The following is a 17,480-nucleotide window of genomic DNA, read 5'->3' as shown; positions in this document are numbered from 1 at the left end:
TGTACATATGGAGTGATTAGCAGGCAAAGTCGCCCGTATTATGAACCAGTAAGTTTACCGTGGCTAGCTAGAAATCTTTGAATTTCAGAGAGGGTAGGGAACTCACATCCAATTCCCTCATCTCACAGATAAGGAAACTAAACCAGAGTAGACTGAGTCGCTCAAAGACACGGAATCCCAGTCTTTTTTTTCCCCCTCCATTATACCATGTATCCATAGCACTTAATTTTGAAGTGATTAATTACTAGATTTTAAAGATAATTAGAATAAACAATTTGATTATTGTAATTAAATGTATGTAACTGTAATATCCTCATAAGCATCTAGTTATAATTAAAAAGGGAGATATACCTTTTGTATATCAAGAGGGATACATCTTTTGTATAATATCTGACACAAAATGCATATTATGTTTAGGTTTATTAGTCCATGAGGCCTATAAGTGTAACTTAGATGAGCCTAAATATAAATTATAAGTACCTGATAAACATTTACTATTTTGGAACTTGCTTCTTTTCCATAAAGTAATTATGTAAATAATATCATTTCTTAGCCTTCCTATATAAAATAAATACTAATTGGAACATTTCTAACCCTTATAATACTAAACCATATATTTTCTCAGTTTGAAATATAGACTATCTTTGAGCTTGATAGATTTCTGCAGCTACCCCAGAAGATGGTATTTCAGCTTTCATAATCTGTTGTTCAGGACTTTGGGAAGGTACTTGAAAAAATGAAGTGGTAACAGAGAGGATGGGAAAGACTGGGGGTGGGGAAAAGTCATATCCCAAGATGATATAATTTAATTATCTCCTAACTTTCTATAAAACAGCTTGCATAAAATTCCACCAATTTTATTAGAGGAGCATAATTTTTGGTTTGAATATACTGAAACAGAACAAATTAGTTTACTGTTTTCAAGCATTTTCATAAAACTTTTGCTTACTATTTTAAAGACCAGAGCTTGTAGCCTTTAAAAAAATAAAAATAAAATATCAATTAAGAATTCAAATTCAAGCTGTTGATATATTTGTTCTTTCAACACAATTCTCCACATTTTGATTGATATATAAACCAATTTTTTAAATGCCCAAATATGTAGGGACATAGAGATGAACCAATTACATAACACTGCTTTGTATTTTCCTTGCAATGGGAAATTATATATATTTTGATAAATGGACACAATTCCACTCAGCAAATAGCTCTGTGTATTGTGGTGAATTCCTGTGCAATTACAGAACTTTGCTGGCATGCCCAGTGGTCTCTAGATAAATTCCTTCACCCTCTATGGTAACAAATTGTCAGGTAGACTCATTTCCTGTTTTTATCTAAGCACTAAACATGAACGACCTTCATGAGTTTGGGACGAATCTCCGTGTGATCCATTTCTTACTATCGGTAATTTTTAAGCATAAAAGACAACTTCAATATTTATTTTCTTAACTTAATTTTGCTCACTGCAAAATAAACTTTGGCTCAATAAGTAGTTAATAACAGACAATAACTGACTATCAAAACCATGTTACTTTTATACATATATTAATTACTTTTACTTTAAAGAGTTTGGGTTTTAATTCTACTAGAATTTCCTGTGTTCTTCCACACCAGCGTCATAGGAAATCCTAATGTTCTCAAGATTTCTTTCATTTCATTGCACCTGCTTTTCAGGATCAACAAGTTAGTTTACAAGCTTGAAGTCTCAAATTCATAATACTTACTTGTGGGTGAAATAAGAATCCTGGAGAAGGTCTCAAGTATTTCTCTTTTAAAGCTTCAAGTGGGTCAGTTAGCTTTCTTTTCTCTACTCTGAAAAGTTAAAATTAGATTTTGGAGATGAATCAATCTCATATATCAATTACTACATAATCACTGACATTTAAAACAGCTAACAATAAAGCAAATGGTAGGTTTCTGGGAAGCACACTAATAAAAATATAAAGACATCTGTTCAAGTTCTTGAAGAATACTCATGGCACTTCTAGGCGATCAAAAAAACAAGGTCCTATTTATAATGGAAAAATCCTATTGAATGTCTAGTAGTAATAATGAGGAAATATAAAAAATGAAGAGTCATGAAGTCAGAGGCTTTGGTCACAAATTTGTACCTTTCCACTTCAAAAGCAGACAAGAATGCTTGGTGATTTTGAAATCATGAGGACAGGGTTCATTTTTAAAATTGAAGCCATTTTCTGCCAAGAAGATGCTCCCCTAAGTAGTCACTGTATTTCTTCCATATTTGCCAATAACAGCAAGAGAGTCTCTAAGCATGCTGTATACCCTGCTAGCTACACTTTGAGATATAAGTGTCTTCTTTTGGATGCCACTGCTGATAAACAGGGCAAGTGAAAGCAGGGTGGTGGGAAGAGGATGAGGAACTTTTTGAAGAAAGGGAGAGACATACAGCTTATCTACATATCCCTGCTACGCGTCATTCTATTTTCTATTACGCTTATAGGAAATGACATCATGGGTTAAATTAACTGCTTTTATCAACTGTTGGTAATTTTCTAATAAAAACTGTTGAATAAGTACCCTTTTAAAATAGAATCAAAATGAATAAAAACAGCTACTACTTTTTGAAATTTTATATATGCTATGTTTTGCTTACATTATTTCACTTACTGAAATAGGTGCTCTTATATCCATTTTATGGATAAAAAAAGTTTATGACATGGGAAAGATGAAATTTTAACCCAAGTCTTACATTAAAACTGGGGTTTAGGTCTTTCATGAGTTAGGTCAAACGACCTACGGCCTTGGGACTGAAATACCGGAGAGAAGATTGAGATTAGAATAAACAAGAGGAAGATTAGGAGGTGATAGAGAAAAACATAATGGATATTTGGAGAATTTGGAAGCCTACTGGCATTGGGAGTGTCTAAAAAAGAAAGTCTGAGAAATTATCTTCACAAGGGACTGAGATATATCACTGACTTGGAAATACAAACCTCCTGGCAATGTGGATCATATAATCTACACATAAAATATTTTCCTTCTCTAGTAATGGGACTGCTACAGAATTAAGATACAATAATTGAAAAGAAAAATGTGCCCAAGGATGGTACTGATGTCTCAGATGTTTTTGATTGTCTTTTTTTTTTTTTTTTTTTACTTCCTTTGTCATGTTCAAGTGGGAGTAGCCCTTAATATACTGGTAATGTTTCTCGGTGAATGTGTTGTAGGTAATATAGGTAGAAAAACAGTTTTGAGTGCAAAAAAATTTCTTCCCCAGTATCTATTAAGTAATAAGAACTTGATAAATATAGTTGAACAAAAGAATAGCACAAAATCAGCTCTTCATAAAAGAGAATCAAGCAAACATATTCAAATACTTCCATCTTCAATAAGTCCAACAAAAAAATTATCCACCTCTTCTGTTAACTAAGGACAATGTTCAAGATTTGAATGAGAAAGTAAATATGAACACTTGGTAACATTTAAAATACATGATAAGTATAATTATTGTTATTCATATCTTTTAAAGAAAACTAGTATTTAAAAACTAAATCATTCTGAATGGTCAAGTGAATGTTACAGTATACTGCCTAACAGGCTTTTTATTAAGAATATATGTATCCCCCAAAGAATTTTTGGATGCATCTAAGGGCACTGGATAATGAAGGCACTAAACAGAGACACGTTTTTTAAGCGACCACTCACATTATATACAAAACATTTTTGTGATTAATATTTCATTTCCCTTGGGCTCCTAACAGATTTATTTAGAAAGAGAATATGACCAATACTTATTAAGGATGTGTTGGTAGGTTAACAGAGTAAGTTCTTGCTGTCTGTGTCCCATCTCATTCCAAATAACCTGACCCATGTAAGTACCCACACATATTTGCATTAATCCTTCAGGAGCCTCATTCTTCCGCCACTTGACAACTTGCTTTAAATATGGCTTTCCCATATTTTCCACTTTAAAAAAAAAAAGTGTTTAAAAATAAATTTATTGTCAAGGGAAAGAACTCCGTGGGCCTCTTCCAAAACCCCAAATTCAGAGTCATCCAAAAATAAGTCCAAACCTAATGAGTCGACTTTCTGAATAAAAAAATGAATTCACTAGATCAAACAACTTTGCTCTCTGTTTTATAATAATAATTTCAATTGTTTGTTAGAAGCTGTAACTTTATAGTGCGAACATTGTCTTTCAGACATCTGTCTGTCCACATGTAATGGTCTCCCATCCAGCCTTACCTGTAAATAGGGTCCATAAAGAAAGGAGTAGGTCTAGCATGCTGCAAGGAACCATCTGTTGCCGGTCTTGGGTCAATGCTGTTTCCTTTCTTTTCCCCAAACACGTGGTTTTTTCGAGGCTCAGTAAGCTTTGTCCCACTGGCTCTACTTCTACTGCCCATGCTTAGATCCAGGGGCTGGTCTTGACTTGTGGCAGGAGCCGCTGGAGGCTTGGAAGGTACTGGAGTCAAGGGCTTCTCATCCTTTCGCTTAGTGGTGAGGTCAAAGGGAGACTCAGAGCTTCCCTTCTGCTGTTTCTTTACTTCACTTGGTGATTGGGGTTCCATTTTCAAAGGTAACGATCTCAAGTCTCTATCAGGAAATGGGTACATTGATTGAGAGAATGCTGGAAAAAATGGGAGGGGAAACATGGAAGGGTAAGGTAAAGCTCCAACTTTTTTGTCTTGCAGCCCCACCAGTCCTGTTGAACCAAAGTATTTTTCAGCAATAGAAGCAATAGCCTTTATAGAATCATTCACAGCTCCTGACACCGCAGTCTGCTCCTCTAAAGATGGTGAGAAAATGGAATGATTGCTGTATTCTTTCTTATTATGTATTGAAGCCAGATTCTGAAGAGGGCTTACTTTGTCTTTGAACATTTTACCATTTTCTTTAAATTTTTCTTTATCACTTTCAATGTCACTTTCCAGATCAGAGCCCGAGGTTGTTTCCAGGTCACTGCCACTTGGAGTACTGACATCATCAAGGTCACTACTCTCTGACTGGTCACTGATTTTTTCAAGGGGCCTCTCTTCAGAGGACCTCTCGGGCTGGAGCTCCACTGGCTTATTGTCCCCTACAGATGGGTGTTTAGATAGTGCCTTCAAAATATCCTGTGTAGCTGGCAGTATCTGAGGATGTGTCATGAGGGGACTTTGACTTTTGTTTGTCTGTTCAGTACTTGATAGTCCTTTAACAGGAGAACTAGCAGGTATCAAAGGAGGCCTATGGTACAAGCCGGAAGGAAACAGACCAGGGAAGCTAAAAGAAAATCCAGGAGCTGTTGGAAAGGTAAGACCAGCAGGATGCCTATTGGCACCAAAATAGTCAGCAAGGCCCGGGTTGGCATGACTCATATTAACCATGGACGTTTTATCCATAGCTGGGGTTCCAGGAAGTGAAATGCCTTGGCCAAAAAATCCACCTGCCGCAAAATGGTTCTTGCCCTCACAAAACCTCCTGTGTTTATTTAAGGAAGACGTAGTGCTGAACATTTGTCCACAGTCTTTGCACTTGATTTGGGTTCTGCAATCAGCATGCATGCGCTTATGACGACAAAGGTTTGAAAACTGAGTATAGGATTTATGGCAGACCTCACCTGTGTGCAAACAACAAAAAAGAATCTCAGGCTTTATGGCAATTGCTTCTGAATTTAGCAAGTATCACAATTGGTTTGCCCCAAAATTTCAATTAGGAAGCCAGGAAAAGATGTTGGAGGCACTAATCTGGGTGCTCCAAACACAGAAAACCCCCCCATTTCACTAGATTCCAAAGCAAGGCATCCAACCTGACAAATGTCTTGAGGCAGCACAAATATTCCATATATATATATATATATAAATATTTTATCATCCCCATTGCATAATATTTTGCATCATATTTTTGTCTTTAAATATTTATGAGAAAATCAAATCCCAGCATGCATTGATTTCCCACCCCATTCCTACACTAACAAAATTTTTAAATTAAAGTCTTAAGATGTACTAAACATAAAACATAACAGGAACCCCTTTAAAATTTTAGATAGACCACTTAAAGAATTCTACATTGTAGGCACCAGAACAAAATAACACAGCCTTTCGTTTGACCAGAAACTTCATCTTTATTCCCTCTCCCCTTGGGGAAAAAAGCCCGTAACTGCTCTACCATTATTTAATTTGTATTATATCATATGCTCTCATCATTCACACATCAAAGCCACACAACAATGCACATTGTGTATTCGGAGACATTTTTAACAATCATTTTCATGATTTGAGAAAGACTGACATAATTTACAATGGCTCTATTTTAAGCCTGCAAAGGAAACTAAATTGAATGTAGCCCATCCTGCATTGCTGGTTCCCATGAACTATGATCACGTCCTCTGACTTCCCCTCACACCAGCGGTTGTGCTAACCTTCCTGCATTTATGAAACCCCTGTCCTTGGGAAACATGTCCACTCGTTGTCATATCTTCGCCGGTTATCTCAGGGCTTGACTTCTATGTGCTATAGCCAACTACGGTAAAGCAGAGGGCAGTGCTGTGAATGCTCTAATCCAAAAAGAAGAACACAGCAGTGGGTGTGGCTGGGAAATAACCCTCTTCACTGAGAACTGACCAAAAAAGTAGAACATCTTCCTCCGCACATATGTGCGAACAGATCTAAGCATATTTTTAAGACCAAACTCTGTGACCCTTAAGAACTCCTTTGCCAGGTAAGAATCTCACTCCCTTCGCAATCCAACAGGATTATAGGATCTGTTCCCTAAGCATCAACTTTTTTATTTTTACTTTAGGAAAGATGAGCCCACTTTATGTGTGAGCTTAATTTAATGCTTCTGTACACATTGACTACATACAGAAACATGATATGCCTCTTTGGTAACTGTGGAAACAAATTTATATAAGAAATTAAATTGAGGATAAAATACAACATTTATTGCTTTCATGTGATGACTACCTTTAATCAGAGAATGGCTGAGCTCCTGAGTCAAAACAATAACAAAAAAATAAAAAATAAAATGAAAATAAACCTCATTCAAAGGAGATTATAGACCTCCAGTGACACAAAACTCACCCAGAACTTGAAATAACCCACACACTACCAAAAAGGAAGCATCAAGTGATTCTATATCTATTTCATTTATTACTAACAATTTAAAAGCATTACTACGTATATTAGCATGCTTAATAATAATATTAAAGGAGCTTTCACCTGTGGGATGATTCGCAACACTATAGAGGCTGTAACACGCTTTTTAACAGGAAAAGAAGATGTGAGTGTTTTCTTTTCATATCATTCTACTGGAACATATTGACCAGATTCTGCTTTAAACATATATACTAATTAACCATATACAATACATACATATATATATATACATATATATATACATATATATATATATATATGCATACTACTTAAATGCTTTGATACACTAATTAAAACCATATAATATAGAGGGTAGAAACATGAGACTTTCACTAGTTACACTAACTCAGCTGTGAGCAATAACAAGAAATAGTAAATAAAATGTTGGAATTATAAAAGTGTACTCATAAAAAAGTGACACCTCTCCTCTGGGCATTAAAAGGTATTGAGGAAATGTCTTGATGAGTATTCAACCAAGGTGTAAGTTTTTGAAGGGTTTGCAACTTTTTGGCAAGGAAATGTTGTTCTCCACACTTCTTTCTTATAGCTGGATGGACTGAAGAAAACCAAGAGCTTCTCTGTATCAGAGAAGCAAAAGGTGCATTTCACTTTCCCAGTTGTACCCTCTGTTACATAGATAAGTGGTGTCTGTGTCAGATCTCAACAACATAGAATCTGGGATGTTGCCTTAGGCAGAGACTTTATTTTTCTCACTTGAAGACCTGGCCTGGCCTACCACAAACCACCAGGCCTCCAGGTAAATGGCTCAATTGATGTTGAAGTCTATACTCTACTGTAATTTTCTCAGTAATAAGGAATTATCCAGCAGTTAACATTGCATTTTTCTACTTATTAAACAAATTAAGAGGTATTTTGAATATATTCAGCCTATTAGAGCATGTGGTTTCTATTTGGGCAGGCTGGAGGTTTCTGTAAAGGCAGTGAGTAATTACCTTAGCACTGGTGACTTTAGGCTCGAGCTTGGCGGTACACTGTAATAAGAGACAGTTGCCATAAACACACCAGTGGGGGTAAATCGTGGTGTGTGGCCTTCTGGTGAGAAATAGATATCAACTCTAGGTGAACCTCCTTCACTCCAAAGTCTCTATACCAACTCCTCTTTTGTTCTGAAATTGCATGGCTATTATTTATAATTACCCCATGGTTCTCTGTCAGATTTTATATTTGAAGAATGCCATCTGCTATTTAAATTTACCAATAATTACTGCAAATACCTTCATGGGAAATCGTTCATGCAATCTGATTGGAAAGGGACACCCTATAGCACTTTAAAGTGAAACACTTGACTTCAACACAATTAAAATTCCATATCCCAGAATTTTAGATGATAGGAATCGATATTTTCCGACTTTTATTTCAAATGATAGAGAAAGCATTAAACGGGTGATCCTAACGCATCGCGGTGTGTGCTACTCTTTCTGCTACTGAAGCATACTACATTTATTAAAATTTATTTCTGAAAAGTCAGAAATAAATGAATTATGTACGCCTGTAGCGCTTGCAAAGACATTTTTAAGGCATGACGACCTAGAGTCAGGAATGCCTTTTTGAGACAAGAAGTCACAAATTTCTATTGTACACTTTATTTCCTGTGACTTTCAACAGAGCTTCCCCAAGGGAGTCTAGAGCACCCTTTTGTTTATCCGCTAGCCCTCTTCACTCCACCCAGGGAACAGAAGAACATGTGAGCAAAACAGGACTCTAGTGTAAGCTGGCAAGAGAAAGGAAAGCTCTCTTGGTGCTTGAAAGCATAAAAGAGGGCTGTGTCGAGGCAAAAAGGAGGAAGGCTAGTCTCTGGCACCTCCATGTTGGCACTGCAAATTAGGTTTTTTTCCATTAGGTCCTGTAGTAGTGTCTCATATACCTACTAACAGCCATCGTGTATGTGTCAGAAAAACTATTTTGCAAGAGTTCACAAGTTAGAGATCTTGCCAACTACTGGGTATGCTTCAACCAGTTCTATGCTTATCTGGATCCAAAATCAGTCTTGAAGTTTGTAGCACAGCTCAATGAGTCACTGTGTTTATATGCCCAGCCGAGCAATGGATCAAAAGAAGTCCAGCCTCATTGCCCAGATGGGTTGAGAACCACTGATCTTCCTTATGAAATATTTCAGCACAATTCAGAGAACAGGAGTGGGTGGACAGAGGAAGAAGCAAATGAGGACTTCGCTTTATTTTATTTGAAGTGTGTTACTAAATAGCTCTGTACAGGGAGATTCTAAGTAGGTGGTCAGATTGGATGTCCCCTGAAAACACACAAACACACTGCCTGTAAATTTGCTTTAGTGCAGTGAGTTACAGAAGCACCGTGTCCAGCATCAAAGTGAGAATGTTCTGCTTTTCAAGTAACTGAGAACTACCAGTCCGCAGTCTGTCATCGGCAACAACGGGTAAAGGGCGTTTGATTTACCCCCTTCTCCCTCCCAACACATACACGCACACACAGAGTCATAAGCCTACTTGCCAGGTGGGGTTCTTCCGGCTTTCTGATCCAGAACAGGTTTTATCACTTCATCTTGGTTTAGTGGTATCTGCTATTTGTTGTTTTACAAAGCCATGAACATTTTCAGTGTGAGACAAATCTGGTTGTCTCTATTAAATCCTACATCCCGGGGAGGCTTCCCTTTCATTATTTAACGACTTCTCTTTTCTCTACCTGTTATTGATTTCATCCAAAAGAAAACACCCCAGGGATCATAGACAATATACCATGGATCTGGTTATAAAAGATTTTCTGGTAATAGAAAATAGCCCTACTGGATTGGATCATAAATAGGTAATGTGAAGACCCCTCTAATGGCCATGTGTGGCCACTCTCCTGATCACACTGCCGTTTGGATGAGAGACAGATGCAGGAAGGAGGGCTGGAGTGTTAAAAACTTACAGATAAAGGGCTTCACACTGCTGTGGATGTGCTTGTGTTGTTTGAGGCCCGACGAAGTGGCAAACGTTTTGCCACACTCTGGGCAAGCATGGGCCCGCGCACCAACGTGCTGAGAGCGAATGTGCCGCTGAAGGTTGCTAGGGTCCGTGAAAACCTGCTAGGAAATGAGTACTGATTAATCAAGAAACTTAATTCAAAGACACAATAAAGTAGACCAGGAATGACTCAAGAAGGAATTTTGTTTTCATGTTTTGTTTTTGTTTATTTGTTTTTCCCAAAGACAAAAAAGAAGTCATGTTTCCAAAGTGCAAGCTCCTCTAGGGTAGGGACTGTAAATTATTCAGCTCTGTATCCTTAGCACAAAGGGTCCATTGGTATCAGCTGAATGAAATAATTAATGACATTATTAGACTACATTCCAAGTCTTTTTGATCCCATTTAGAGTGACTGGAGTTGAATAATAACATGCTGGCCATGACATTATTAAAACTGGTGTGCTATCTCCATCCTTTAAAGAACATGCTATGTACAACATTGGGGGGATTTTGACTAAAGTATCTTAAATCTATTCAAGGAGTTCCCCTAGGGGGTAAATTCTAACACTGTTTTAATCAGTTACCATTAAGCTAAAATTACTTCTTTGGACACTGGAAAGGAAGGAAGAGAGGGAGGGAGGGAGAGAGGGAGGAGAGAAGGAGGAAAGCAGGGAGGGAAGGAGGGAGGTTAAGGGGGGGAGAGAGAGAGAGAGAGAGAAAGAGGGAGAGAGCCACTTACACATCTGGGAGCAAAACATCTCTAAAGATAATTTCAAACATCACAATTTCCATTGGCATGAGAAAAAATATGCAAATGCTATGAAAATGTTGGGAAATTGAAATCAAGTTTCAAGATACCAGGATGTCTTTTAGCTAACTGAAAAAGATGAAAATTAAATGATATGAATTATTGTTCTTGTAATAGTCAAGGTGAAATGCATTCATTTTACTCTTATGTTGTTCTGCACTAGTCACTAAGGGACTATATTTTTAATTAGAATTAAGTCATGATTTATAGTGGGGACTTTGGTGGAAAAATCTGCAAATGTAGGAGTCTTCCATTCTTTCTGAATAGGCATTCAGAAAGTTTATGTGACTTCCTCACAAATTGCTATTAAAAGAAATCAGTAATATGCATTGGATAAAATTTTCATTCTCCATAACACTATAAAACAACCCCATGCTGGCAAGCAAGTAGCGGAACCAGGAATTTACCAAGGATGTCTGACACCTAGTTCTGGAACTCACGATTAAGCCTCACTTCCTCCCTTACAAAAATAAAAGGATACCCACTAAGTGTTTTTATACACTGTACTAATGCCTTTTAGCATACGACACTCAGTCTACTTTTCTCAAGATATTTATAGTTTCCCCTCTCAAGGCTTGTTTTTATATATCGTAGCAAGTGATAGATTAAGAGAGAGCAGGATGACAGAGAGGCCAAGTAGTCTACAAATTCACTGTACCTTGGCACAATTTTCACATTCATAGTGCTTTCCACTGTCATGTGACATCTGGTGGCGAATTAAATTGGACTTCCAGTTAAATGCCTTAGGACACTGATCGCACTTGTATTCCCTCTCTTCAGTATGTGACAACATGTGTTTCTCCAGGCTGTTAAGAGAACAATTAATTTAGTAAGACATGGTGACAAAGAACACATTCATAAACAGAATGTCATTTTACTACTAGTCCAACTGGCAATTAAAGAAATAACAAGGAAAAGCTGTTGAGGTGAGGAGGAGGAAAGAGAAGAAACAGGCTTGCAACAGACAACAGTATGTTTTATGTTTCCTAGACTGTGTCTCTCAGTAATGCAGAGAAGTAACCCTGTTGTTAGAAAATAAATCTGATACTGCTAGCAGGGATTAATTGCCAATTTAGGGGCATGATAAACAACTAACTATTTGTCAAGTTCTGGATGCACTACACAATCCTAACAGTAACACATGACTAACACCTAAGTCAAACACAAACACTCAAACAGAAAATGTTAAGAAAATGCTTACGAACATTCAAGCAAGTATTCTATCTAATGTATATATATAACTTCTAGATTCAAAAAAGTACTTTTGGTTTTATCTATGTCACCATATTGGAAAGTGAACTATAAGCTAAGTATTCAACAAACAATTTCCCATTATAACCCTGGGATGGATCAACTGACAGGCAGATAGACTGATGGATGGGTATGTGTATAGATACAGAACTTGATATAGATACATAAAGAAATATTTTTATATAGAGAAAAATATTATATAACCTATGAATTAGGGAGGGAAGAAAAGTGTATAATATTTTAAGTGGATGCACTCTTAAAGCCCTTCAAAAGAAAAACATTGTTAGAAGTTTTCCACAAGCATAATTGCTGTTTTTAAACTTAGAATATTTTTCCTACTCAAAGGAAACTTTTTCTCCCCTTTCTAAAAATGCCTATGAAATCTACATGAATATAATCAAAAGCAAATATCATATATAATGGATTATTGTGATATTCAGCTGTTTGCAACATTTTTGTTAATTAAATACACACATGGATAACACATTAGGACACTACCCCCATATAAAGTAACAGAGCTCCTTGGAGAAATAGCCTGCTTCAAATTTGAAAAAGAAAATATGTAAGATGTGCCTTGAATATCTTCTTATGGCAAAAGCAAAAAGCAAAAAAGAAAGTTATGATCATGTCAAAAGAATTAGGGTGCCCACTTGAAAAAATAAATGCCCACTGACCAAAAATGAGGATATTGAAGCATTAATAAAAATAATATTCTCATCTTTCAACAATAACAAAACACAAGAACAGAACCTCACTGTCACCCTTGGAAGATGCTGGGAAACCAAATCATTATTCTGAAAACTAGTAAATAAAATGAAAAGTTCATTCACATGGCCTGCCCCTTCTATATGAACTATACCTCAAGGTGAGCAAATAAACAATGAGGGGAAGTTTCTCTGAATATAATTAATTCATATAATAAATACTGAAAGAATGATAGAAGTAGAATACACTCATTTTGCAGCCCCTAAAGAATTAATGAATCTAGGCAATCCATATCTACCTTCTGATGGAAATAAATAATACTGTCAATGAGGTATTCTTCCCAAAACTTTGAACCTAAATGTGATCAAGCTTGATATATACTCATAACTCTGAGTTTACAGGAAAAAGGGGCTGGAGAAAAATGTTAAACAACACTGAGGGAATAAAATTAGAATTCATACTGGAGGAAATGCTACAGGAAAACCACTCAATTTCTTGTATAAATAAATCATAGTGAGAGAGGGATACAGTGAATAAATGAGAGAGAAAGAGAGATAGAGAAAGAGACTTATGATTTTGAGGGAAGCTATAAATTCAAAGAGATATAAGAGATATGTCAACCAACTGCAGTGACGTACCGTGTTTTGATTTTAATTCAACATTCTACAAATTATGAAATATTGGGGGAACATGAATGCTGACCGAATATTTGATTATATTAAGGAATCATTCTTAAAGTGTGTGTTGAACTTACATGTTAAAGAGTCCATACTGTCTACAGATATATAATAAACTATTCATGAATAAAATGATATAATGTCCAGGATTTGTTTCAAACAATCCAAAATGAGTGTAGCTGAGATAAGATTGGCTTTGTACAATAATTATTGAACCTGCACATATGGGGATTTATTATACAGTCCTCTCTAGTTTTGTGTATATTTAAAATTTTCATAACAAAAAGTCAATTAAAAAAATCTACCAAGCATGCAAGAAGTACTCTTTCTCTTCCATGTTTTATTTCTCTGTAAGATGAACCCTCTAAATTCAAGTACCAAGTAAGACATCTGTGCGCCTAGAATATATTACCCAGTGGTTGTGTAGACTGTGTGCGTGGGAGTGTGTGAAAAAATGAAATGCCCTTTCCCATATCTTGATAAATTAGAAATACCTTTCCCATATTTTTTTCAGCTTCCTCCCTACAATTCTATTCATATTGGCACATGAACTTATGTTTCCTGCCCCATGAGTCAGTCGAGTTGGTAAGGCTATTCTATTTGAGCACAAATGGCAATATCTCTGTGAACAAAAGGTACCAGGAGAGTACATACAGGTATGTGGAGTCACAAGAAAGGCCTTATGTTTATCTACACTGTGTGTTACACAAGTTGAAATGCTAACAAGCGAGTTAAGAGAGAGAAATCAACAACTGCAGGTAACATTGAACTGAGTTAGGGACATCTTCCAAAATCATTGTATGGGTTGCTATTCTCACTATTGTCCTTAATAAACCCATGCCATTTTATGACATATATTATATTCCAATCTGTGTCACATCATAAGCTCTGAAATCTAGTGATTGAAAATTGGCCTATACATTGAGTCTTTTTCCTGTCCCCTAACTCCAAGGATTTGATATAGCTTTAAGAGTATACTAAATGGCACGCAGTGGGAAATAAGATAGCAAAGCATGGGGAATTTTTCTTCCTTTGCTTCTTCTCAGCTAGCATAAAATCCATATTGTTCCATGGAATTATCAGCTATCAAATAATCAGTGATAGAAAGAATTAAAAGGCAAGTGATTCTCACAAAAGCACATGTACATCGCTTTTCATAAACATAGAAGCAATTCAATCAGTCATTACTGAGACTTCACTTTTCATAAGAATTTTATCCCAATTTATAGAGCTTTGCTTAGCCTTCTGGGTTCTTTCCATCTTTTGCATATCAACCTTTATTTTTTGCCCCCCCCCCTTTTGTTTTTCAATGGGGGGAATGTACTCTTTTCTCATCATTTTACATAAAAGATACAGAACAGAACAATGCATCATGTCAAGAAAGGATTTTTTTCATTTGTTTAAAGTATAAAGCAACACTATAGGATTCGATAGAGTGGAAAATATTCAGAGAAAGTAGGTTCTGCACGTGGCTAAATTATATAACCATTTGGATGCTGGACATCAGGTTTTAGAGTGACTTGTTATATCCATCTGACTGAGCTACCGAAGAGTCAGTTTTGAGGGTTCATCCAATTGTTTTCCACTGAATGTTTGAATGAAGGAGCTAAACTGACAGTCAGTTTTGGCAGAAGTAGAGCTGACTCAGGCTTAATCTCACAGCTAATCAGAGTAAGAAGCTTTTGCCCCTAAGAAGCGTTTCTATACACTTCCAGAAGGAAGTAAGAATTACATTTTAGTGTTTAGCCTGGCAATTTTTGTTTTATAATGCTGTTCTTTATTTTTTGATAACAAAATTGAAGGAAATATGCTTAATCTTTGACATCAGAGATATTGCTTTACAGTGTAAATGGTTGTTTTGCCCATTGGAATTTATTATTTTTATTTCGCTTTTTTAATTTGGACTCAGTTACATTTAAGAGATATGCTATGACACTTTTTGTTTAATTACAAATCCATGTTTTACCAAACATATATAACAATTTATTCTCCATGCGAATTTACGTTAAGCAGTAAAGATGAGTTTAACGGGTATTCGGAAAGCCCTCTTATTCCCGAAAATGTTTTCCCTCTAATAGCTAACTTGGGCCTGAATTTTCAAAGCTAAAGATTAATTCTTTTGATTCAAGCTCCTCAAGGAATGAATTATACTTGATGCTTTTTTAGTCATTTATGCATTATAATGAACGACTGTTATATGAAATCCTTTCCTATAAGTGTTCTCACAAGAGAAGCAGATACAGGGCAATCAACTGAGTTAAAAAGGAGAGAGAAAAGATCCTCTCCTATTAAGGGAAGAAAGGAAACAAAATGATAAACTGAATAAGTGAAGTGTCCAAGACAAACTGTGAGTAATTCACACTCCTGAATAAGTCCAGTTAATATACTACCATACGCATTTAAATACAATGATGTTATGTTCACTTGAAATCATGATTGTAGGTTCCAAGTATCATTTTCGCATTTAAAAGCAAAAGAATGAAAGCAATTATTAACACTGTTCATGGACCAAGGCAAAAACCATTAGCCAAAAACAAACAAACAAAAAAAAAAAACCTATTAGTTAGTTATATGCATCTCTGATCTGATAAACCATTTTGCAGCATAATTATCAGTATGGTTTTCAGAAGGTGGGTTCCAGGATTGCTATTTTCTTTAATAGAAATAAAAAACAATGTTTTAAATTAAATTCAAAGGATTACAAAACGTTTACATATAGCTGAAATATGATTTTCATTTTGTTGAAAATAAGTATTAAAGAATTACTTCATTTATATCATGTTGCTTTTTTCCCTTTTGGGAAATTCAACCTTTTCTTCACTGAGCAGGCTTTTCTTATTCTTTTATATGTGTGCTGTTTACATAGTTGAAATTATATCTATAGGTTACACTGATCTGTCAATGGACCTTCTGTCTTTCATTCAGAGTACCAGAAGCAGTCTGGGTTTCGTTTTGTTTTGTTAGTTATCATCTAAGTGTTTCTAGAGACAGCTTTACTCTTTGGCATATAGTTACTTTTATCAGCATCATTGTTGCACCACCAGTCTTAATTCTTCCTCTAAGTCATATTTTACTGCAATGTTAAGCTTTTAGTTGCCGATAACACTGCTTAAATAAAAACAAACATTATATTCTATCTGGCATCAAAATAGCTAATTCCAACTTCATTGTAAATATTTTACAGATGACAATTTCCCCGAAAAAAAATGATTTCTGAACATGTTATTAACACACTTGTCCGGCTCATTGCAGTTCCAAATTTCCCATCAGCATAAATTCTGAAAATTCAGCGTAACATTTTATTGTAAAGGAAATAAACATGTTTTTTTAGTGCAACCTGCCATTTCTAACCTTTGCAAATCAGGAAAAACTTGGTCACATTCCTTACACTCCTGGATTGCATGTATCTCTCGAAGATCATTTTCACTTTCGAGTTTTTGTTGAAAGTCCTCTTCCACCATTGAAAATGCAGAATGAGGGGTACTGCATGGGAACTTTTGGTGATCTGCTAGCTCAGCCTTGGACTCAAAGAGCTGGTCACAATCCTCACAGCGATATTGTCGTTCTTCTGTAAAAATAATTCAGGTGTTACTAGGATGGGGAGATCAGGAAGTACCACCACTAACCAACAGGTATTACTGAATTACTGAAGGCATAATAGGAACTATTTGTTTGTCATTTCTACCACTTGCCTTTGAACGTAGGTTAGAAGTCGTAGAGTAAACCCTTCCAGTATTTAATATTCACAGGATATTAAAAGTAGTAAAGACCACTTACTGAGAATCACCTATTTCTTTAGCTCTGTACCTGGATTACTAATATTCCTTAAAACCTGATTATGAAGAATCAGATTTTTAACCCAACTTTCAAATGAGGGTATCGAAGCTCAAAGAAGTTCTGAAACCAGTCAGAAGTTACAGAGCTAAGTGGTTGTACCAGGATTTGAACCCACCTCTGTCTCTTAAACTTCTCACTGTGCCATGTTACCTGGAGGATA

The 17,480-nt window shown here is 36.0% G+C and overlaps 1 protein-coding gene across 24 annotated transcripts in view; it reads right to left on the bottom strand.

Moving 5' to 3' along the window:
- Nucleotides 1-17,480, bottom strand: part of MECOM (MDS1 and EVI1 complex locus) — a 540,874-nt gene that overhangs the window by 25,464 nt on the left and 497,930 nt on the right. For 10 of the 24 annotated variants that reach the window (XM_081072906.1, XM_081072898.1, XM_081072913.1 and 7 more), the window contains 5 exons: nt 16,835-17,051; nt 11,509-11,656; nt 10,008-10,161; nt 4,207-5,563; nt 1,725-1,812 (listed from right to left, as the gene is read on the bottom strand). In XM_081072906.1, the coding sequence (XP_080929032.1) occupies nt 1,725-1,812; nt 4,207-5,563; nt 10,008-10,161; nt 11,509-11,656; nt 16,835-17,051 (1,964 nt within the window). Of the gene's footprint in view, nt 1-1,724; nt 1,813-4,206; nt 5,564-10,007; nt 10,165-11,508; nt 11,657-16,834; nt 17,052-17,480 lie in introns of all 24 variants that reach the window. The other 14 variants (XM_081072912.1, XM_081072895.1, XM_081072896.1 and 11 more) reach the window with 3 other exon arrangements.

This window comes from Rhinolophus hipposideros (genome assembly GCF_964194185.1).
Source record: "Rhinolophus hipposideros genome assembly, chromosome: 2".
In the NCBI taxonomy this organism is placed as follows: domain Eukaryota; kingdom Metazoa; phylum Chordata; class Mammalia; order Chiroptera; family Rhinolophidae; genus Rhinolophus; species Rhinolophus hipposideros.
This window is presented reverse-complemented; position numbering and strand designations above follow the sequence as displayed.